At 52.0% G+C, this 23,345-nt stretch overlaps 1 protein-coding gene across 1 annotated transcript; it reads right to left on the minus strand.

Moving 5' to 3' along the window:
* Positions 1-475: 475 nt before the first annotated feature.
* On the minus strand, positions 476-22,617 carry FAN1 (FANCD2 and FANCI associated nuclease 1). Its single transcript, XM_049783915.1, has 13 exons — positions 21,491-22,617; positions 19,099-19,239; positions 17,298-17,499; positions 15,947-16,180; positions 5,602-5,733; positions 5,407-5,515; positions 4,976-5,095; positions 3,337-3,501; positions 2,763-2,913; positions 2,153-2,256; positions 1,370-1,564; positions 778-906; positions 476-687 (listed from the first exon to the last, which is right to left on the minus strand). Exons 1-13 carry the CDS (start codon positions 22,536-22,538, stop codon positions 547-549), a joined length of 2,871 nt encoding a protein of 956 aa, XP_049639872.1. The 5' UTR covers positions 22,539-22,617; the 3' UTR covers positions 476-546.
* Positions 22,618-23,345: the final 728 nt, after the last annotated feature.

The following is a 23,345-nucleotide window of genomic DNA, read 5'->3' on the forward strand; positions in this document are numbered from 1 at the left end:
GCCCGGACACCCAGCTTTAGAATTTGTGTGAATCAAGGGGGGAGAACAAACGAACTTCCACCGCAAGTGCAAGCATGGGTCGCCCTGGGGTCCGAGCAGCTGGGAGTCGGGAGCACTGTGAGTGAGCAGGCCTGAGAAGGTGGCAGTGAGCGAAACCCTACACTTCACCGACACCCCAGGGGGAAGCTGGGGGTTGGTTTGCAGGACCCTCCTGATTTCTAGAGCCACCGTTCATATGAAGGTGCCTCCATGTTTCCCCAGAAGTTCCTAGAGGCTATTTTGTGCCTTGCCTTGCGCACTGCCCACTGGTTTCATGCCAGGGGGCGGGGGGGTCCGTGAAAAGGGGTCAGAGAGGGCAGTGGTTAGTGTGCTTGTCTGACCATAAGATTACCAGCACCCCACATGGTTCCCTGAGCCCCGCCATGGTGCACCCCAATCTCTGCCCCCTCCAAGTTCATTATTTGGACTAGAGCTTGTGCAAAAAGATTGCTTTATTAAGACCCTGGCTCGGTAAGATGGGGGGAAGGGGTCACCTCCCGCTCAAGCTCAGCTTGGCACCCTGAGGCTCTTGGCCCCCACAGCAGCCACGTGGCAGACCTCGACATCCGCGCCCAGTTTCTGCAGCTCGTCCAGCCAGATCATCTGCTTTGGGGACAGGCGGTCACTGGGGCCTTTGACCTCCACCAGCTGCGAGAGAGACCGCAACGACGGGGTGAGCGAGGCTGTTTCCCCAAAGCTCACTGGCCACTCCAGGCTCCGTGCTCACGCACTCCTCACCTTGCAGCGACGCTCTCTGGAGCTCCACACCACCAGGTCCGGGAGCCCCCCGCGATAGTGCTTGAAGTCCAGGGCCAGGCGCCGACAAATGCCGCTCAGCACCGGGCCCCCCAGGCAGGAGACCAGATCCTGCAGGGGCAAGGCCAGCTGTGAGGCACCTGGGACCCTGTGGCTGGGAGTGGGGAAGCCAGGTCGGATCCCGCTGAACAGACGGGGGTTTGGTTTGGGGGTGCCAGAAATGATCTCACCCTGTTCTCTGTTTTTGGATTTGGGGGCCACACCTGGCAGTGCTCAAGGGTTACTCCTAGCTCTGCACTCAGAAATAGCTCCTAGCAGGCTCGGGGGATCATATGGGATGCAGAGGATGGAACCCACGGTCCGTTCTGGGTGAGCTACATGAAAGGTAAACGCCCTCCCACTGTGATAGCACTCCAGCCCTCACCCTGTTCTTATTTCCCACAACAGGTCAAGAGGGCTGCTGGCCAGTTCCTACATCATGTCCCCATACATGCAGGGACACTGTTCCTGCTTCCCACATGTGCGCGCACACATTCACACGTGGCAAACCCATGTACCAGGCAGGGCAGCTCACCTGTGCCTGCTGCAGGGACGTGAAGCGCTCCCAGGTGACCACAGAGGCCGCCTTGCCCTCCTGGGCCTCCCACGTGGCCGCCACCCAGGCCTGCAGCCTCTCAGCCGGGGCGAGTCGCAGCTGCTCCAGGCGGGCCTCCAGGGCCTCGGCCCTGCTGGCGAAGAAGCTGTTGGTGCACAAGTCCAGAGGGGCGTCCTGTGGGGGAGCCCAGCTCAGCCACCAGCGTGGCCAGTCCCATTCCTGGCATCCCACAGAGTCCCTGGAGCCCTACAGGACTGATCCCCGAGCACAGAGCCAAGAGTCAGCTCCACTACACACACCCAAGAGAGGCAGCACAAAGACAGCCTGAGCTTGCTACTGTGTTCCAGGCACGACCGGGTGGGGCCCCCAAACCCAACAAGTCCATGAGCACTATTGGGGTCCTGGGATGGGGCTCCTCAAGGATGTCTAGCAACCCCAAGGAGAGCTGAGAATGTGGTAAGAGAAGACTTCAGTGCTTCACGCCCGGTTCATGGGCCAAGCCAGGCCAGGCAGACACACATAGGCCCAGCAAGTGTGTCCGAGGTGCTGGGACCAAGACCCTCCAGGAGTGGTCCACACACAGAATGAATAGGACAAACCTGTAGGGGAGGACCACGCAGTGCTGAGCACAGGGCCCCAGACTAATATTTGCAGCGGCAGTGCCCGGGTTTGAAAGGGGAAGGTTCTCACTACCCCAACGGGCACCGGGATCAGAGATGGAGGCAGGTTTTGAGGGTGGAAGACGGGCAAGTCCGGGATTACCTGGTAGGGGTTGCGGAAGACGTCAGGGATCCCATCCATGAAGATCTCATCCCACAGCAGGAGGCCGAAGAGCGTGCAGAAGGTGGAGCCTTCCCCGTGGATACCTGAGATGAGGGGATGTGCTGCAGCAGCCACCTTAGCCACCCACGGTGCTAACTCTCAGGCCTCTGACCTGCTCTTCCCTCCTGTCCCCTGGCGAAGGCCTCCCTAGTTTACATTCAGAGATGGCTGGGGCCGATCTTCACTGTCTGATTACTCTCTGGGGCTCATACCAAGAAGCTTCAAATGGGGGACAAACATTTTGGGGACCAGAGGAAGTTCCACGCACATGTCAGAATGGGGTTCTTGGACATCAGCTAACACTCGGCACAGGGCACAGGCTTAAGGCATATGCCCTGTTGTGCCCGCACCCCCAGGCACCTCACACTGAATGCTGGCCTGGCCAGGAATCGGGGGCATCAGTACTACCCCCACAAGCAGACAGAATCCAGGGGTGACTCAAAGCTAGAAGTAAACGTAACTCACTTGCTTACAGATCTGACTCCTGATTCCTGGGGTCCTGGGACCCCACTCTTGGGGTGCCGGAGGGGCCTGACTGTCCCACACTTACCCTGGTCAAAGCCACACTGCCGGTAGAAGGCGAGAGCCAGCTCCTCCACCGAGCACAAGGCCGTGGTGGGGGCAGCCACGTCCCCCATCTCCATCACGAACACTGACTTGGCCACCCCGTGCTGTGGGCATAGACGGCCGGTGATGGTCACCTGGCATGGAGCAGAAGAAACAGGCGTCACCCAGATAAGGGGGTGGGACACCCGGACCTACACTCCCACCTTGGAAAGCTTTCTCTTTGGGGGGAGGGCACACCCAGTGCTGCTCAGGGATGAATTCCGGCTCTGCTCAGGACTCGCTCTGGCTATGTGCTCAGGGAACAGAATTGGTGGAGCCCAGATCAGTCACATGCCAGGACTCCCAGTGCCCTCCCCACCATCCTGTCGCTCTGGCCCCCTCACTCATAGCAAAATGTAAATGCACACACAGCTGGCAAGGCTGAGAAGTTTACTCCTGGCACCTCCTGGTTCTCCCTCAAAGCACCAAGCAAGTAAAGCTGTGAGCACCCACAAGATATGAGATAACCCCCAAAACCCATTCTCAATCACCTACAACCACAGGACGCGGCCACTCACGTGTCTGACGTCCTGCACCATGACTGCCTGGAGCTGCCCGAGCTGCTGCTGGAATTTGCGGCCGCTGGGAGAGGACTTGATGCGTGCAGCCCGCTGCCAGAGTGCCAGGCGGTGGCCAATCTGGACTGCCGGGTCGGCCAGCCCTGCCGTGATGCACTCCACAGCCTAGATGGGTGGATCTCACAATCAGAGTGGATGGCTACAAGCATCACCCAGGGGCCCAATGTGGGGGGGGAGGGTCTGGCCATGAGCACTGGGCACCTGGTAGAAAAAATAAAAGATCCATCCATCCATAGGGGCCGGAGAGATAGCATGGAGGTAAGGCATTTGCCTTGCGTCCAGAAGGACGGTGGTTCGAATCCCGGCATCCCATATGGTCCCCCCTGCCTGCCAGGGGTGATTTCTGAGCGTAGAGCCAGGAGTGACCCCTGAGCACTGCCGGGTGTGACCCCCCCAAAAAAAAAACCCCAAAAAAAGATCCACCCACCTGGGCACCAATGCCAAAGGCATGAGCCACAAAAACTGTCAGTTCTAGGTGTCGGCCAGGAGGGGACCTGGGGAAGGTGGTGGGTATTGGCCCCTCAGAGCAGAAGCAACAGGTCTTCTGTGACCCAGAAACTTTCAGATCTGGCCTCGGAAGAAAGGGCATCTTGAAACCCGTCACTATGTTGGCAGCAAACCACCACCGCCGGGCGAGCTTGGCTGCTTGTCTGGGGTCCACACCCACTGGTGCTTTTCCATGCACCTTTATCCCAGTCACCTCCGGGGCTGCGGGAAAGACAGCCAGACACGGCCTTGGACCAGGCAAGGCTGGAAGGCAGGAAAGAGGGAACAAACCACAGTGGTGGCACTCACGCCGGCCCAGGTCCCTTGGGGTGGGGGGACCCCAGGAGCCACTGCTCCGGCCTTGGCAGCCAGCAGAGTACAAAAGCCTGGCCTGCTCAGAGCCTCAGCGAGATGGGGAACACTGTCCCAGGACAGTCCCTCTCAGTAAGACAAGGGAGCCTGGGGCACCAGGTGGGGTAGAAAAACCCAAGGAAAAGCTGGTGGGGCCTACAGTGTCGGGGTGCAAAGCCTGTGCCTTGCCCTGGGGCACCTCCCGGCCCTGGATCAAAGGGCCTTAGGAAAGAGCTGGCGTGGCGTGGTGTGGCATGGGCATCGCCGAGGTGCCCGGGTTGCTTTTTCTTGGACAAGAAAGCAGCTTGGCTTTACTTGGCCACGCCTGTGGCTCACCCACCCAGGTTGGCATCAGTGTGAAATCAGAGAGCAGGAGGGGACCAGGGCGAGGGGAAGGCGGGGCTTCGGCGGGGGCGGGGCACTAGTGGGCGTGGCCTGGGAGGGAGGAGGGCGGGGCATGAACGCGCTGGGCGTGGTCCAAGAGGCAGGGCATTCGGGAGTGCTTGTGGCCCGAGAGGCGGGGCCTGTGGGCGTGGCCAGAGATGGGGCTCAGGTTTGGGGGCGTGGTCCAGGCGCGGCTGCTAGCAGTCTGTGGGCGTGGCCGGGGCACGAGGGCGGGGCCCAAGGCAGAAGCTCGGTTGTGGGGTGGGCGTGGCCTGAGGGCGGGTTGTGGGCGTGTCCGGGGCGGGGCTTGCGCGTGGGCGTGGTCGGGCTCCCCGGAAGCAGGCAGGGCCAGTGTCACCTGCTCGGGGCGCCTCAGGTGCTGGTGCAGGTTGAGGGCCAGGCGGTCCCACCAGCGGCCGCGGCTGCCCGGGCAGTACAGCGCCTGGGCCAGGAGGCTCCGCAGCTCCCGCGCCGCTTCCTGCGGAGGGAGAGCAGACAAGGGTCGCAGGAACCAGCCTTGGCTGGCAGTGCCCAGCTAAGGGTCCTGTGGGGTGCCAAGAATCCTCTCCTGGCCCATGACCACCCTCAGGGCCATGCCTGAGACTTCTGGGGACCCCCAGCAGGGAGCCCCGAAGTGCTAGAAGGGACTGGATCGGGCCCAGGCCCAGGGCTGGGGGCCCTCAGGGTTTGCCCCTGATCCTCTGCGGGGCTTGTGCCCTCATCCTCCAGGATGTGTCCAGGAGAGAGGCCGCACCCCCATACTGAGCCCTTGGGGCACCCCCTGCCCACCTCATACAGGCGGTGGCGTTGCAGGATCTCCACACGGCGAGACGCGATGCGGGTGTAGACCCAGCCCACGGTGCAGCAGCGCAGGAAGGGTGGCAGTTGTGCGTGGGCTCTGCGGGCCAAGTGGGACCGGTCACCTGAGGGCTGGGGGACCTACCCTGAGGGTCAGAAGGCGTCACCCGAGGGTCGGGGTCTCACCTGAGAGTCGGGTGGTCCTTCAGGGCAGCCCAGTCCTCCTTGGCACGCTGGGACAGCTCGAGCGCAGCATCCCAGTTCCCCGCAGTCATGGCGCCACAGATGTCACTCAGCATGTGCAAGGCCTCGGAATACCTGGATGTGGGGCAGTGGCCGTGTGCTGACCTGGGGACATGGAGGAGCAGCCCCACACCCCACACCCCTCGGTCCCATAGACAGCTGAGCACTTCGGGTCATTCCCACATGGGCCAAGGCTCGCTTCAAGGGTCAACCCACAGGTCCCAACAAGGGATAAAGGCCAAGAGTGAGAGCAGAAGAGGGCCACAGTGTGGAAAAGGGTGTCGCTCATTCCTCATGCCGGAGGCCCACCATCTAGCAGCCTTGTACACGCACACACACTTACCATGTGCACACTTCCTGTCCTTGCACACACTTGTACTTATTTACACATATCTCTGCTCACACACATCCATGCAGATGCCCATTGGTTGTTCAATATGAAGATATCCAAGAAATAAATTAGCAAGACAGCAGCTGGAGCGATATCACAGCAGTGGGGCCTTTCCCTGGCATGCAGGTGGCCCGGGACTGACCCAGGTTCAATTCCCTGCATCCCACATGGTCCCCCCCCCCTCAGGAGCAATTCTGAGCACAGAGCCAGGAGTAACTTGAGGGCCACCAGATATGGCCCAACAAGCAAACCAAAACCAAACATCAGCTTTTTCCATATACACCACTCTTTGAGATATAAAAACCCATTTAGGGTTGATTAGAGTGAGATGGGTATTTGCCTATGTCGACTGTCCTTGAGCAATAAATACAGTACAGCAGGGGTCTCAAACTCGCGGCCCATGGGCTGTTTGCGAACCTCCGTACATTTTGTGGCCCGCGGCTGGACTGCAAATATCGCAATACCGAATAATACCAAATAATCGCAATAAAAATCGCATTAGTAAGAAAAAATCGCATTAAACATTCGCATACCCCGAGCAGTTCCATTTGGGGTATGCAAATGTTTAATGCAATTTTTTTGCGATTTTTTTCTTAATGCAATTTTTATTGCAAATATTTGGTAAGCGAATAATCGCGAATACTTTGCGCCTAGCGCAGACGTCATTTCTGCTGCTCCTGCCCGCTGTCCCTTGCATTATCGGAGGCCTACGGGAGAGAAATTTATTACAGACTTAGATTTTGTCATACCTTCATCATGACTTCATCAAAGCCTGCAGTGAAGAGAAAGATTGATGACGAGCACAGACAATTTCAGGAAAAGTGGGAGACGCAGTATTTCTTTGTTGGCACAGGGGCATCCCCACATGTCTTATTTGCTCAGAGAAAGTTGCAGTGCACAAGGAATACAACTTGAAACACCATTATTCAACTAAACATGCTGAGGAATGTGCAAAACATCAAGGAAATGAGAGAGCCAAGCGGGTTGCCAGGCTTAAAGCACGTCTAATGAGGCAACAAGATTTCTTCAAGAAAGCAACCAAAGAGAATGTTGCATCAGTCAAAGCTACTTACATGGTTAGTGAGATGATTGCTAAAGCAGGGAAACCATTCACAGAAGGAGAGTTTGTTAAAAATGCATGTTACAGGCTGCAAGTATTATCTGTCCGGAAAAGGTCAATTTAGCAAAAACAGCCTTTCTGCCAACACTGTGGCAGAGCGCATTTCTGACATGTCAAGTGACATTTATCATCAACTGTGTGAGAAAGCCAAATGTTTTGATGCATACTCAGTTGCTCTTGACGAGGGCACAGATATAACAGACACTGCGCAGCTCACAATTTATGTCCGTGATGTTGATTGCAATTTTGAATTGACAGAGGAGCTGCTCACAATAATTCCAATGCATGGCCAGATCACCACTAATGAGGTATTTCGGCATCTATGTGATGCCATTGAGAATGCAGGTTTGCCATTGAAGAGGTTTGTTGAAATAATAACCAATGGAGCACCATCAATGACAGGAAGGAAAAATGGACTGGTGGCACTTGTTCAAAAAAAAAATTGAAGAGGAGGGTGTAGAGAAGGCCACTGCTCTTCACTGCATTCTCCATCAGCAGGCCCTTTGCAGTAAATGCCTGCCGTGTGACAATGTGATGTCTGTTGTTGTGAAATGCATCAACCAAATCAGATCCAGGGGCTAAAAGCACAGGAGGTTCCGTGCTTTTTTAGAGGAAATGGAGTCAGAATATGGAGATGTGCTCTATTTCACCGAGGTACGTTGGCTCAGCAGGGGAAATGTCCTGAAAAGATTTTTTTGAGTTGAGAGAAGAAGGGAAAGCCTTCGTGGAGAAGGATGAAAATGCTGTTTCTGAGTTGAGTGATCACAAATGGCTCATGAACTTAGCTTTTCTTGTTGACATCACACATAAGCTGAATGTACTAAACAAGATGTTACAAGGCCCAGGGCAGCTTATCAGTGCTGCCTATGACAACGTGAGAGCATTCTCCACAAAACTTGTGTTATGGAAATCCCAGCTCTCTCAGACAAACTTTGCCATTTCCCAGCATGCAAGGAACTTGTGGATGCAGGCATACCATTCAGTGGTGAGAAATGTGTTGATGCTATTTTTAAGTTAGAGAAGGAATTTGATCACAGATTTGCAGACTTCAAAAAGCACAGAGCCGGTGTGAAACTCTTGGGAGTGGGGCAAAAGAGCTCCAGAAATCTGCTCTCCCTCTCCCGGAGGCCATTTCCAGGGCGGGACTTCAGAACATAAAAACCGGCCGGCAGACTGCTGCAGAAGCTGGATTCCCTGCTTGGGACATCAGGCGGGGAAAAGACACGAATCTAAGCCTGCGCAGAGGGGCCCAACTGTGAGTGTGAACTGTAAATATCTGTCTACTGTCCTCTTGTGTGAAACTCTTGGGAGTGGGGCAAAAGAGCTCCAGAAATCTGCTCTCCCTCTCCCGGAGGCCATTTCTCGCTACGCGGCCGTGCGCTCCTTCTAAGAAAAGAACACCATTGCAACAATAAGAAAAAATCACAATAAGAACTGTGCTATATCAGAGAAGCAAGCATTTCTCTCTGGACTGTCTTCTCTGTTGCATGCTCGGGCCTAAGATTTGACCCAGTGTGAGGCTTCATCCACGGAGGTCTCCCCTCCCTTAGAGGCAAGTCAGCCCATCCAGAAAGGGAGGAGCCAGAGGAGTGTGCTGCCTACATCATATAGACAATGAATACCACCACAACACGTAGAAAAACCCACAATACAAGTGTGACAATGGGGAAACAACGCAGGCCAGCATCAGACATAGAGAATGAAGATGACAATTCTGAGGACCAGATAATGACTGAACAACTAATCAACCTCTCAGATAAGGACTTTAGACTAGCAATATGGAAGGTGCTCAACAGACTCCAAGAAACCATGGATCGAGTTGAACAGAACACTAATAAGAACCAAGAAAATATGAAGGCAGAAATGACAAAACTCCAAACTGAAATAACATGTCAACTAACAGGACTGAAAAAGTCAGTAAACGAAGTGAATGACAAAATGGATAAGCTCTGGGACAGGGTATCAGAAGCTGAGAATAGACTTGGTGCTGTGGAAGATGAGATACATAACAATTCCATACAACAGGAGAGATTGGACAAAAAACTTAAAGCAAATGAGCAGACAACGGAAAAATTAGTCAAAGAATGGGAACAGATGAAAATAGAAGTCTATGATAAGATCAACAGAAACAACTTAAGAATCATTGGCGTCCCAGAGACCCAGGAAGAAAATTCCCAGGAAGAATCAATGGTCAAGAACATCATTAAAGAGAAACTTCCAGAGCTAAAGAATATAGGTGATCAAATCCTGCATGCTCGAAGAGTACCAACCAAAAGAGACCCCAGAAAAACCACCCCAAGACACATCCTAGTCACAATGACAAATCCCACAGATAGAGACAGAATTCTGAAAACAGCAAGATCAAAAGGGGAAATTACATTCAAGCAAGCATCCTTGAGATTTACAGCAGACCTGTCACCAGAAACACTCAATGCCAGAAAGCAGTGGTGGGATATTGTGACAAGACTGAATGAAATGAATGCTTCACCCAGAATACTATACCCAGCAAAACTCACTTTCCGGTTTGACGGAAGAATACATGGTTTCACTGACAAAAAGCAGCTCAGAAACTTTACAGACACAAAACCAGTCTTAAGAGAAAAACTGAAAGACCTAATTTAAGACAAGACTAACCAAAAGACACCAAATTTCGATATAAAGATGGCATTAAATCCCAGGACAATTCTTTCTCTCAACGTCAATGGACTAAATGCACCAGTCAAGAGACACAGAGTGGCTAAATGGATCAAAAAAACTCAATCCAACCTTCTGCTGCCTACAAGAAACACACCTGAATAGTCAGAACAAACATAGACTCAAAATAAAAGGCTGGAGAAAAATCATCCAAGCAAACAACACCCATAAAAAAGCTGGAGTGGCCATACTAATATCAGATAATGCAAACTTTATACTCAGGAAGGTTGTAAGGGACAAAGATGGACATTTTATATTAATCAAAGGGTATATAGAGCAGGAAGAATTCACTCTCCTAAACATATATGCACCAAATGAGGGGCCAGCAAAATATTTAATACAACTGTTGACAAATCTGAAAAATAACATCAATAACAACACAATAATTGTGGGGGACCTTAACACGGCTTTGTCAACACTGGATAGGTCAACCAGACTGAAACCCAACAAGAATATACTAGACCTGAGGAGAGAAATGGAAGAAAGAGGCCTAGTGGATATATATAGGACACTCCACCCCCAGAAACCTGGATACACATTCTTCTCCAATGTACATGGGACATTCTCCAGGATAGACTACATGCTGGCACATAAAACATATCTCCATAATATCAAGAGGATAGAAATTTTGCAGACTACCTTTGCTGACCACAAGGCTCTGAAATTATTTGTGAATTCCAAAGGGACTCAGAAGAAAAACATTAACACCTGGAAGTTAAACAGCCTCATACTCAATAACCAGTGGGTCCGAGATGAAATCAAGGAGGAAATCAAAAGGTTCCTGGAAACAAATGACAATAAAGACACAAACTATCAGAACTTATGGGACACAGCAAAAGCAGTACTGAGAGGAAAATTTATAGCTTTGCAAGCACACATCAGGAAGGAAGAAGGAGCTTACCTGAGTAGCTTAATGACACAGCTAATAGAACTAGAAAGTGCTCAACAAAAGGACCCAAAAATAGGAAGACAGAAGGAAATAACAAAGCTGAGAGCAGAAATCAATGAAGTGGAAACCCAAAAAACAATCCGAAAGATCAACGAAAGCAGAAGTTGGTTCTTTGAAAAAATAAACAAGATTGATAGACCACTGGCAAACCTAACAAAGAAAGAGAGAGAGAGAAACTTGATAACTCGTATTAGGAATGAAAAAGGAGAGATCACTACTGATATGACAGAGATTCAAAGGGTAATCAGAAACTACTTTGAGAAACTCTACGCCACTAAAAATGAGAACCTGGAAGAAATGGATAAATTCTTGGACTCTTATAATCTTCCACGGTTGAAGGAAGAGGATGTAGCATATCTAAACACCCCCATCACCATTGATGAAATCAAAACGGTAATCAAAGGTCTGCCGAAAAACAAAAGCCCAGGCCCAGATGGATTCACTAATGAATTCTTTCAAACTTTCCAAGAGGAACTACTACCAATCCTGGCAAGACTCTTTCATGAAATTGAACAAACGGAAACACTTCCAAATAGCTTTTATGAAGCCAACATCACCTTGATACCTAAATCAGACAGAGATGCTACAAAAAAAGAAAATTACAGACCAATATTGCTGATGAATGCCGATGCAAAGATCTTCAACAAAATCCTGGCAAATAGGATTCAATGCCTCATTAAGAAGATCATCCACTACGATCAAGTAGGTTTCATCCCAGGAATGCAAGGCTGGTTTAACATCCGTAAATCCATCAACATCATACACAACATCAATAACAAGAAAAATAAAAACCACATGATCAAATCAATAGATGCAGAGAAAGCATTTGATAAGGTCCAACACCCATTCTTGATCAAAACTCTCAGCAAGATGGGAATGGAAGGAACCTTTCTCAATCTAGTTGAAGCCATCTACCACAAGCCAATGGCAAATATCATCCTCAACGGAGAAAAACTAAAAGCCTTCCCTCTAAATTCTGGTACAAGACAAGGCTGTCCTCTCTCACCACTCCTATTCAACATAGCACTGGAAGTACTTGCTATAGCGATTAGGCAAGAAAAAGATATCAAGGGAATTCAGATAGGAAAGGAAGAAGTCAAGCTCTCACTGTTTGCAGATGACATGATACTCTACTTAGAAAACCCTAAAGACTCCACCAAAAAGCTTCTAGAAACAATAGACTCATATAGCAAGGTGGCAGGCTACAAAATTAACACACAAAAATCAATGGCCTTTCTATACACCAATAGCAATAAGGAAGAAATGGACATTAAGAAAACAATCCCATTCACAATAGTGCCACACAAACTCAAATATCTTGGAATCAACTTGACTAAAAATGTGAAGGACCTATACAAAGAAAACTATAAAACTCTGCTCCAAGAAATAAGAGAGGACACGCGGAAATGGAAACGCATACCCTGCTCGTGGATTGGCAGGATTAACATCATCAAAATGGCAATACTCCCCAAGGCATTATACAGATTTAATGCTATCCCTCTAAAGATACCCATGACATTCTTCAAAGAAGTGGATCAGGCACTTTTGAAATTCATTTGGAACAATAAACACCCTCGAATAGCTAAAGCAATCATTGGGAAAAAGAATATGGGAGGAATTACTTTCCCCAACTTTAAACTGTACTACAAAGCAATAGTTATCAAAACAGCATGGTATTGGAATAAGGACAGGCCCTCAGACCAGTGGAATAGACTTGAATACTCAGAAAATGTTTCCCAGACATACAACCACCTAATTTTCGATAAAGGAGCAGGAAACCCTAAATGGAGCAGGGAAAGCCTCTTCAACAAGTGGTGTTGGCACAATTGGATAGCCGCTTGCAAAAAATTGAACGTAGACCCCCAGCTATCATCATACACGAAGGTAAAATCCAAATGGATTAAAGACCTCGACATCAGCCCCAAAACCATAAGATATATAGAACAGCACATAGGCAAGACACTCCAGGACATTACAGGCATCTTCAAGGAGGAAACTGCACTCTCCAAGCAAGTGAAAGCAGAGATTAACAGATGGGAATATATTAAGCTGAGAAGTTTCTGCACCTCAAAGGAAATAGGGCCCAGGATACAAGAGCCACCCACTGAGTGGGAGAAACTATTCACCCAATACCCATCAGATAAGGGGCTAATCTCCAAAATATACAAGGCACTGACAGAACTTTACAAGAAAAAAAACATCTAATCCCATCAAAAAATGGGGAGAAGAAATGAACAGACACTTTGACAAAGAAGAAATACAAATGGCCAAAAGACACATGATAAAGTGCTCCACATCACTAATCATCAGGGAGATGCAAATCAAAACAACGATGAGATACCACCTCACACCACAGAGAATGGCACACATCACAAAGAATGAGAACAAACAGTGTTGGCGGGGATGTGGAGAGAAAGGAACTCTTATCCACTGCTGGTGGGAATGCCGTCTAGTTCAACCTTTATGGAAAGCGATATGGAGATTCCTTCAAAAACTGGAAATCGAGCTCCCATATGATCCAGCTATACCACTCCTAGGAATATACCCTAGGAACACAAAAATACAGTACAAAAACCCCTTCCTTACACCTATATTCATTGCAGCACTATTTACCATAGCAAGACTCTGGAAACAACCAAGATGCCCTTCAACAGATGAATGGCTAAAGAAACTGTGGTACATATACACAATGGAATATTATGCAGCTGTCAGGAGAGATGAAGTCATGAAATTTTCCTATACATGGATGTATACGGAATCTATTATGCTGAGTGAAATAAGTCAGAGAGAGAGAGAAAAACGCAGAATGGTCTCACTCATCTATGGGTTTTAAGAGAAATGAAAGACATTCTTGCAATAATAATTTCCAGACACAAAAGTGAAAAGAGCTGGATGTTCCAGCTCACCATAGGAAGCTCACCACAAAGAGTGATGAGTTTAGTTAGAGAAATAACTACATTTTGAACTTGCCTTATAATGAGAATGTATGAGGGAAATGGAGAGCCTGTTTAGAGTACAGGCGGGGGTTGGGTGGGTAGGAGGGAGACTTGGACATTGGTGATGGGAATGTTGCACTGGTGATGGGTGGTGTTCTTTACATGACTGAAACCCAAAAACAATCATGTATGTAATCAAGGTGTTTAAATAAAAAAATATAAAAAAAAAAAAAAAAAAAGCACAGAGCCACTTTCCAAATTTTTGTGGACCCCTTTTCCCTTGATGCGCAAGATGCCCCTCCTGTGCTTCAAATGGAGCTCATTGACCTGCAGTGCAACTCTGATCTCAAAGCCAAATTCAGGGAGATTAGTGGAAAAGCAGACATGCATGGGCAATTTTTGAGAGAATTGCTCCCCAGCTTCCCTGAGCTTTCCCGAATGTTCAAGCGCACCATGTGCCTTTTTGGGAGAGCATATATTTGTGTGAAAAGTTATTCTCCACATTGAACTTCAAGAAGTCAAAGTACAGGTCTAGACTTGATGATGATCATCTTCAAGCCATACTGAGGGTCTCAACTGCTTCCTCTCTAAAGCCAAATGTGGTTCAGATTAGTGAGAAGAAGCGCTATCAACTCTCTGGCAGCAAGGAATAGGCAAAAGATGCCATGTTCAGAAGAACTGTTCATGATCTTCACTCAATGTTCTATTAATGTTCATAAGAAATAATTAAAACTGTTAATAATGATGTTTGAGGACTTTTTTTTGTGAAATCCCTTATGAGGCCCTGCCTCACCCGGACTTTGCCTCCTGCGCCCCCCAGGTAACTTAAGTTTGAGACCCCTGCAGTACAACAAGAACATTCAGGGCTCTCAATCTACAAGGCTGCTTTTTTCTCTTTTGCTTTGTTTTCTTTATTTTTCTTTTGTTTTTTTTTTTGGGCCACACCCAGTGGCACTCAGGGGTTACTCCTGGCTCTATGCTCAGAAATCACTCCTGGCAGGCTTGGGGAACCATAGAGGATGCCAGGGATCTAACCCGATCCTACCGGATCAGCCACATGCCCTACTGCTGTGCCACTCTGGCCCGTGTTGTTTTCTTTTTTAATTTGTTTTGTTTTGGGGCCACACCTGGTGACACTCAGGGGTTACTCCTGGCTATGCACAAAGAAATCGCTCCTGGTGAGGGGGACCAAATGGGACACTGGGGATCGAACCTAGGTCCATCCTGGGTCAGCTGCATACATGTCCTACCACTGTGCTATTCTCCAGCCTCATGTGTTGTTTTTGTTGTTGTTGTTGCTTGTTTTTTGGGCCACACCCAGTGATGTTCAGGGATTACTCAGATGTCACTCCTGGCTTGGGGGACCATATGGGATCCTGGGGATTGAACCTGTTCTGGATCATCAGCGTGCAAGGCAAATGCACTGCCAAGGTGCTATTGCTCTGGCCCCATGTGTTGTTTTCTTTTTTTTTGGTTTTTGGGTCACACCCGGCAGTGCTCAGGAGGTATTCCTGGCTCTATGCTCAGAAATCGCTCCTGGCAGGCTTAGGGGATCATACAGAACACCGGGATTCGAACCACCAACCTTCTGCATGAGAGGTAAACGCCTTACCTCCATGCTATCTCTCCAGCCCCATGTGTTTTCTTTTTTTTTTTTGGTTTTTGGGTCACACCCGGCAGCGCTCAGGGGTTACTCCTGGCTATATGCTCAGAAATCGCTCCTGGCAAGCACAGGGGACCATATGGGACGCTGGGATTTGAACCACAGACCTTCTGCATGAAAGGCAAACGCCCCACCTCCATGCTATTTCTCCGGCCCCCCATGTGTTTTCTTAATCCTCACAGTGATCTTGCTTCAGGCCTGTTCACCCAGGGCTGGCCTTCAGTAATCTGCGTTCTACATGTCCTTACACAAACATGTCCAAGCACACACATCAGTGCACACACACATCTGGAAACACAGATGCTGGTCCATAGACTGACCCCAAAAGTAGTAGCAACTGTCCCCCCTACTTCCTAAATGGTTACTGGGCCCCGATCAACTATGTCCCCCATCCCCAGTCCCCTGAGCTGCTCCGAAAAGTGTTCTCTGGGGCCACATGCTATGTTAATCCGAAGCGTCCAGAAAGGCGGACAAGGCCCACAGGGGCCAAGCTACCACCCGCGTGGGCAAAGGAGATGGGGTCGCAGGGTCTTACCGCACCAGGTCGTCTCTGTCCTGGAAGATGCGCGCAGTCCTGCTAACCGTGTAGGTGGGGAAGGCCACGCGGCCTAGGCTGACCAGCTGCACAGTCGACAACTGTCCCTGGCCGCCACAAGCTGCCTCCTCATCCTCCAGGAAGTCGGCCGGTGAGAAGAGCAGCAGGACACGGGCGAACACAGCCCGGGGGTCCCAACACACTCGCAGGGATGCTCCTGCCAATTCCTTAGCCCTGAAAATAGATGTGGTGAGGAGGGAGCTCGCAGGAAGAAGGCTGCCATGGCTTCCTCCTCATTCACTCATCCTTCACATTATGTGGGCCGGAGCAATAGCATAGCAGCAGGGCTTACATGTGGCTGACCCAGGATGGACCTGGGTTCTATCCCCGGCATCCCATGTGGTCCCTGAGCCTGCCAGGAGCAATTTCTGAGTGCATAGCTAAGAGTAAGCCCTGAGTGCTGCCAGGTGTGGCCCAAAAACCAAAAAGTAAAATAAAATAGGGTCTGGAGCAATGGCACAGCAGTAGGACATTTGCCGTGCACGTGGCTGACCTAGGATGGATCTGGTTTTGATTCCCTGCATCCCATATGGTCCCCTGAGCCTGCCAGGAGCGATTTCTGAGCATAGAGTCAGGAGTAACTTCTGAGTGCCGCCGGGTATGGCCCCCAAACCACGAACCAAAACAAAAACACAAAACAAATCCTTCACCCTAGACCAGGGCTGGAAAACAGCTCAAAGGACTGAGCACAGGCTTCACTTTCCAGAGGGACACAGCAGAGCCCCACAAACACTACTGGGGTGGCCCCCAACACCATCAGCTCACCCCAATAAAAGAAAGTTACAGCTGGGGGGCCTGAGAGATAGCATGGAGGTAGGGCATTTGCCTTGTATGCAGACGAATGGTGGTTTGAATCCCGGCATCCCATATAGTCCCCCAAGCCTGCCAGGAGCAATTTCTGAGCATAGAGCCAGGAGTAATCCTTGAGCGCTGCCGGGTGTGAACCAAAAACAAACAAACAAAAAAGTTACAGCTGAAAATTGTTGGCAGAAAAGAAAAATAATATAGACCCGGGGCAGAAGAGACAGGATAGCGGGGTGGGCACAGCCACTGAATATGGTAGACCTGGATTCTATTCCCAGCATCCCATATGGTTCCCCCAAGCACTACCGGGAATGATTCCTGAGCAGGGCCAGGAGTAAGTCATGAACACTGCCAGGTTTGGCCCCCAAAGAAAAAACTAATCAAATGGGCCATATTCTTTTGGTAGTGGTGGTGTTTGGGGTCACGCCCGGCAGCGCCTCTGGTTCTGGGGTCACCGCTCAAAACCTTTCCCAGGGGCCCATGAGACCTTTTGAGGATGATGGCGCCCAGCCCCGGCCGGCTCTTGTCCCAGGCGCAGATAGTGGGCTGTTTGGCCAGTTGGAGGACTGCGGCCACCAGCTGCTCCTTCTGCCCACCGAGGCGCGCTAGACGGAAGGATTTGGCCAAGGTCCTCAGCTCTGGGAGTGAGAGGAGCTCCAGTACTTCCGAGAGTTCTTGCAGCTCCGATTCTAAAACGATTGAGGAAAGTCGAAAGTGTTTTCTTTTGTTTTGTTTAGGCCACACCTGGCAGTGCTTGGGGTCCTCACTCAGTACTCCTGTACTCAGAAGTCACTCCTAGTAGGCTTGGGGGACCCCAAGGAATGCTGGGGATCGAATTCGGGTCAGCAGCGTGCAAGGCCAATGCCCTCCCCACTATTCTCTTGCTCCAGCCCCACAAAATAGATTTTTTGGGGGGTGGAGAGGCTGGAGGAAGCAGAAAGAGGGCAGTGGATGGGCACTCGTCTTGTATGTGGCTGACCTGGGTTTGAGTCCAGGCAGCCCAGAGAGTCCCTGGATCCCTGCAGGAGTGATTCCTGAGCACCACCTGTTAAGACCCCCAAAAGTGGAGAAAGAAACGACTTATTGCTTTTTTAACTCTAGGGATGCTGAGAAGCTTCTGCTGACTCGGTGCTAACGGGATTTCTCCTGGCAGAGTTGGGGTGATTGTATGAAGCCTACCTAGGACTCTCCCAAGCCCAGCCAGCACCCTACCCTCTGGGCTAGCTCCCTGGCCCTCCAAAGCCCAGGTATGAAAGGATCTCGGTGACCTTTCAACTCTCTTCAAGCTTTCGTTTGTTTCTGTTTATTTTTTTTGGGTCACACCCGGCTGCACTCAGGAGTCACTCCTGGCTCTGTGCTCAAAAATCGCTGCTGGTAGGCATGGGGATATGGTAGGCATGGTAGGCATATGGGATGCCGGGAATCGAACCACCTTCTGTCCTGGGTTGGCCTCGAGCAAGGCAAACCCTATCACTGTGCTACTGCTCCAGCCCGCTCTTAAAGCTTTACTGACTTACAGACTCTGAGATGCACAGACGAAGTTTGCTAACATGGCTACTCCAGGACAGGAAAAAGAAACACTCTTGGCCAGGAACACTGAAGGAAGTGATTTCTGAGCCCAGCACCAGGAAGAACCCGAGTGCTGTCGGATGTGCACCCCCAAACAAAAACACCAAACCCACTCTGAGTGCTGAGTTGCCTGCACACCATTCTCCGTCTCTGTGGCCCTACCAGGTCCAGTCATGTGCACATCACATGCATGCGAGCCACATCCATGGCTGCCACACACACAGCACACATGACACACGGCTGCCGCATAAGCCCTGACCCTCCTGTAGGACTGTGCACTTTCCTGCAAACACTCTTGGGCACCGCAGATGCCAGTCAGGTCCTGGCATAAGGCATGGGAGAACACAGATATGCAGAAAGACACAAATAAAGACACCCCCTCAAACACACACACAGAAAGACATACCCCACAGACACAGACGCAAAAGTGCACAGAGACAAACGCAGATACATACAACCCACAGACACAGACACACACACACACTGACACAGAGATATCCCACAGAACAGTCACGCACAGACATATACCCTCAGAAACACCACAGATAGAACACACAGACAGACACACCCCATAGAGACATATACACACACTGAAATACAAACACACGTAATCACACACTACACCAAATAGACACCCACTGGTCACACAGCACTCATATATCAGAGACATATCACACACACACACACACACACACATGAGCCCCGTCGCCTCCCCCTACCTGTCTGCACCAGACCAGCTTGCTCCAACTCCCCAATGACAGGGCTCAGGTTGGGGGCGATCTCCCCGTATTCCAGCTTCCTCGCCTTCAGCCAGCCCCACTTCCGCTGGAAGAGCCGCACGTACAGCTTCTGCCCGTTCTCTGAGCCGAACAGAAAGAGACAATGTGGAGACATGGAAGGGGACAGCGAGGGGACAAGGGCTGCAGGACAGTCCGGACAAGGCCACCTGGGGTTCCAGGAATGGAAGCCCTAGCCTAGATTTGTGTTTCCTTTTTGTTTGTTCGTTTTTGAACTACACCAAGTGGCAGTGGTGCTCAGGGGTTCCTTCTGACTCTGCACTCAGAAATCACTCCTGGCAGGCTCGGGGGACCACAGGGAATGCCGGGGATCGAACCTGGGTCTGTTCTGCGTTGGCCACGTGCAAGGCAAATGCCATACCCACTGTGCTATCACTTTGGTCCTCAGTGCCAAAATTTAAATTTAACTTCAAAGTTTCCAGTCCCTCCAGCCTCTGTAGGCCTAGGTTTGCTTCTCTTTACTTTTTCTTTTTAAGATTTAATTAAAATTATTGATGACTGTGATTCAGACAGATCATTTTCCAACACCAATCTCACCACCAGTGCCCCACTCCTTCCACCAGTGCTCCCACGTATCGTCACCCCCTCCCCCCAGAATCTTCATTTTCTCAGACTTGGTATTTTTGAGCAGATGATGCGGGAGAAGAAACAGTCCAACCAGAAACGGGCTGGCACTACGCAAAGTCCACACATTTCCATGTCACCCTGTGTCTGCTCTTCTTTAATCTGGGGGAGACGGGAGACGGTTTAGCCGAGAACATCCATATAAAGGGGAGGGGGCTGGAGCAACAACACAGCACAGTGGGTGCTGGCTGGCTTTGCATGTAGCCTAACGGGTTCCATCCCTGGCATCCCCTAGGGCAGTGGTCGGCAAGCCACTGTCGGCGAGCCATATGCAGCTCTTTACACTTTTGAATGCGGCTCTTCTGTGCGCCGGGCGGCCGCTCCAGGAGTCAGGACTCTGCGCAGTCCTAGCCTCTGCCAGTGCGCGCCCTCAAAATAAATTTCAGTCGCGGTTTTGGCGAGATTTGGCTCAGTTGGAAAAAAAGGTTACCCACCACTGCCCTAGGGGACATGAGAGGTCAGGATGTGATTTGTGAGTAGTCAGGACCAACCTCTGTGAAGTGCCGATGTGGCCCCAGACAAACAGCCACAAACAGCAACAACAACAAATCAAACTGTTTTTTAAAAAAGAACCTATTGGCTGGGCCCGGAGAGATAGCACAGCGGCGTTTGCCTTGCAAGCAGCCGATCCAGGACCAAAGGTGGTTGGTTCGAATCCCGGTGTCCCACGTGGTCCCCCCGTGCCTGCCAGGAGCTATTTCTGAGCAGACAGCCAGGAGTAATCCCTGAGCACCGCCAGGTGTGGCCCAAAAGCAATAACAAAAAAAAACAAACAAACAAACAAAAAAAGAACCTATTGGGCCAGAGAGATAGCATGGAGGTAAGGCGTTTGCCTTGCATGCAAAAGGACGGTGGTTCAAATCCCAGCATCCCATGTGGTCCCCCGAGCCTGCCAGGAGCGATTTCTGAGCGTAGAGCCAGGAGGAACCCCTGAGCGCTGCTGGGTGTGACCCAAATACCAATAAATAAATAAATAAATAAATAAATAAATAAATAAATAAATACGAACCTATCATATTAAAATCTCAATGAAGAGGCTGGAGCAATAGCACAGCGGGGAGGGTGTTTGCCTTGCACATGGCTGACCCAGGTTTGATCTCCAACATCCCATATTGCTCCTTGAGCCCTCCAGGAGTGACTACTGGAGAACACAGAACCAGTAGTGTGGCCCAATGAAACAAAACAAAACAAAAATAGGGGCTGAATGACAGCACAGCGGTAGGTCATTTGCCTTGCATTCAGCAGACCCCGGTTCAAACCCTGGCATCCCATAAGGTCCCCCATGCCTGCCAAGAGTGATTTCTGAGTGCAGAGCCAGCAGTTACCCTTGAGTGTTGCCAGGTGTAGCCCTCCCCCACAAAAATATCAAACAAAATAAACAAAATAACAACAGGCATAATTTTGGGGGAGAAAGAGACTCACAAGCAATGCTCGGTGATGCTGTGATGCCATAAGGTGCCAAGGTACCTGGTGCATAAGGTACCACTCCCAATGGTATTGGGAGGGGACCCTAGGGTTCCATCTCTTGATCAGGGGGCCACAAGGTACCCAAGGATCAAACTCCATCACAAAGGCACAAACATCTACACGTCCCCCCAGGTGGTCGTGCCCCCGAGTGGACAGCTCCCACTACCCCCAGGGTCTGCGTCAAGAACAGAGAGGTGGGTCCCAAATTGGGCTGCAAGAGAACCTGAGAGTCGATGGAAGTTGGTCACCAGGGCCTGCTCCTCCTCGGAGAACAGCGACCGGTCCTCGGCGTGCTCGAACACGGCTCTCAGCACCAGGACGAAGCTCCGGAGGTAATAGGGCTGGTCCGGACCCGCATCCCCGGTGACCCGCTCCAAAGGGCCGGGGCCAGGGCCAGGGTCAGGGTCAGGCTCGCCTGGGCACCCCGGGCCAGGACACTCTGGACATCCTGGGCCAGGGCCCTGTGTGGACACGACCCGGCCTGGAACACGGGGCCCCGCTTCCAGAGGTGTCCAAACTGCTTCGGAGCGCGCGGCCCCAGTGCCCAAGCCTGGCACGGCTTGCCCGTCTTCAGCCCCGTCCAGCTCCGGCGCAGTCCCGAGCCTTGACTCTTCGGAGAGAACCCCGGGCGCCTCCTCGGGGTCTCCTGCACTCCTGGCCGGAGAGCCGGGGTCCCCCGTTTGCGGCGGTCCCCGGGAGTCGCGCGCCAGGGCGCACCGGTCCTTGGGGGCGCAGTCCCCCGTGCCAGGCGCACGGGCCTCGCAGGGGGCCGGGGACGTCGGGGAGCCGAGGCGGACGCACCTCTCTCGCCTCCACTCGCGCCCCTTGGCCCGGGGGGACCCTGGGGAGGACCCCAGAGGGATGGTGTCCATTCTGGGAGGGCGCGCGCGCTCCTCCCGCGTCGGGGACCCTGAAGGGCCATCAATGCCACCGCCCGGGGCGTCCTGGACACCCTGGACATGGGGGCTGGCCTGCGGCTGGGGGGTCTTCGGGGGAGACGTGCCCAGGGCCGGGCTGCCGGCTGCCTCTCCGGGGGTCCCTGGCATCGTGGCGGCGTGCGCCCCTGGGTCCACCATCGCGTCCACCAAGCAGCCCTGGTCCAGGTGCTGGTTCAGGTGGTACCTGGGCACCATCCGGCTGCAGACGGGGCAGGCGAGGCGGGCGGGGGGCTCCTGGCTGAAGAAGACCACCGAGGGGGGCCGGTTCCTGGCCCTGCCGGAGGACAAGCCTCGCCGGGGCCTCTTTTCGGGGGGCCGCTCCCCTTCCGCCATGGGGGTGCCCAAGAGCGACGAGGGCGAGGAGGCGGCCAGGTGGGGGTGCCTCTCCCTCTCCTGGTCCTTCGAGGGGGGCTACCCGGGCTGTGCACGCGGGCGATCGCCTGCAAAGGACGCGCCCAAGTTGGAAGCGCGCAGGGTCGGAGGCCGCCGGAGAACAAATGGGAGCCCGGGCCGGGCAGCTTGGATCGCCCTCGCCCCAGGCCTGCAGAGCCCGAGAGCCCCCCGAGAGCCCAGCCCTGGGGCCACGCGCGCGTCTGGGGCGTGCAGGAGGGACGCCCCAGTCCCCGCGTCCCGCTCCCGGCCAGCTCGGTGCGCAGCCGCGTCCGGCCCTGGAGCCGCAGGCTCGGCGAGTGGCTGCTCGAGAGATCGATCGAGGAGCCTGTGCTGCTCGGGGAGGGGACGGAGTCTCCGGGGAACCCCTGGTCCAGGCTGGTCCCCGGGACACGGTGCAAGACTCGTGGCTCGCTTTGAGGCCTGACCTCACGGGCCCTGGCCACCTGGGACACCTCCAAATGGCTCCTGAGCAGAGCCAGAAGTCATCCTTGAGCATCAACAGGTGGGGTCCCCCAATAACCAGAAAGATGACTTAGTGAGGACACAAACGTCACACTTGGGATCAGCTTCCAAATAAGCCAGGCGGAGACAGACATGAACGAGTTCGCAATTTTATTCAATCTGATTTTCAGACTGAAAATCAGTGAAGGGCTGGGGAAGCTGATGCAGGTTCGATTCCCGGCATCCCAGAGGGTCTCTGGGTAATTTGTATGTGAGTAACCCCTACACACACACACAGAGGAAACT

Source organism: Suncus etruscus, chromosome 11 (genome assembly GCF_024139225.1).
Source record: "Suncus etruscus isolate mSunEtr1 chromosome 11, mSunEtr1.pri.cur, whole genome shotgun sequence".
Lineage (NCBI taxonomy): Eukaryota > Metazoa > Chordata > Mammalia > Eulipotyphla > Soricidae > Suncus > Suncus etruscus.

Coding starts and splice junctions, on each gene's coding strand:
- FAN1 (XM_049783915.1), bottom strand. CDS start 22,538: ATGGCGGAAGGGGAGCGGCCCCCCGAAAAGAGGCCCCGGCGAGGCTTG. Junction 2,257..2,762: donor GCAGTGTGGCTTTGACCAGG/GTAAGTGTGGGA, acceptor CCCTCATCTCAG/GTATCCACGGGGAAGGCTCC. Junction 688..777: donor CCAGAGAGCGTCGCTGCAAG/GTGAGGAGTGCG, acceptor TCTCTCTCGCAG/CTGGTGGAGGTCAAAGGCCC.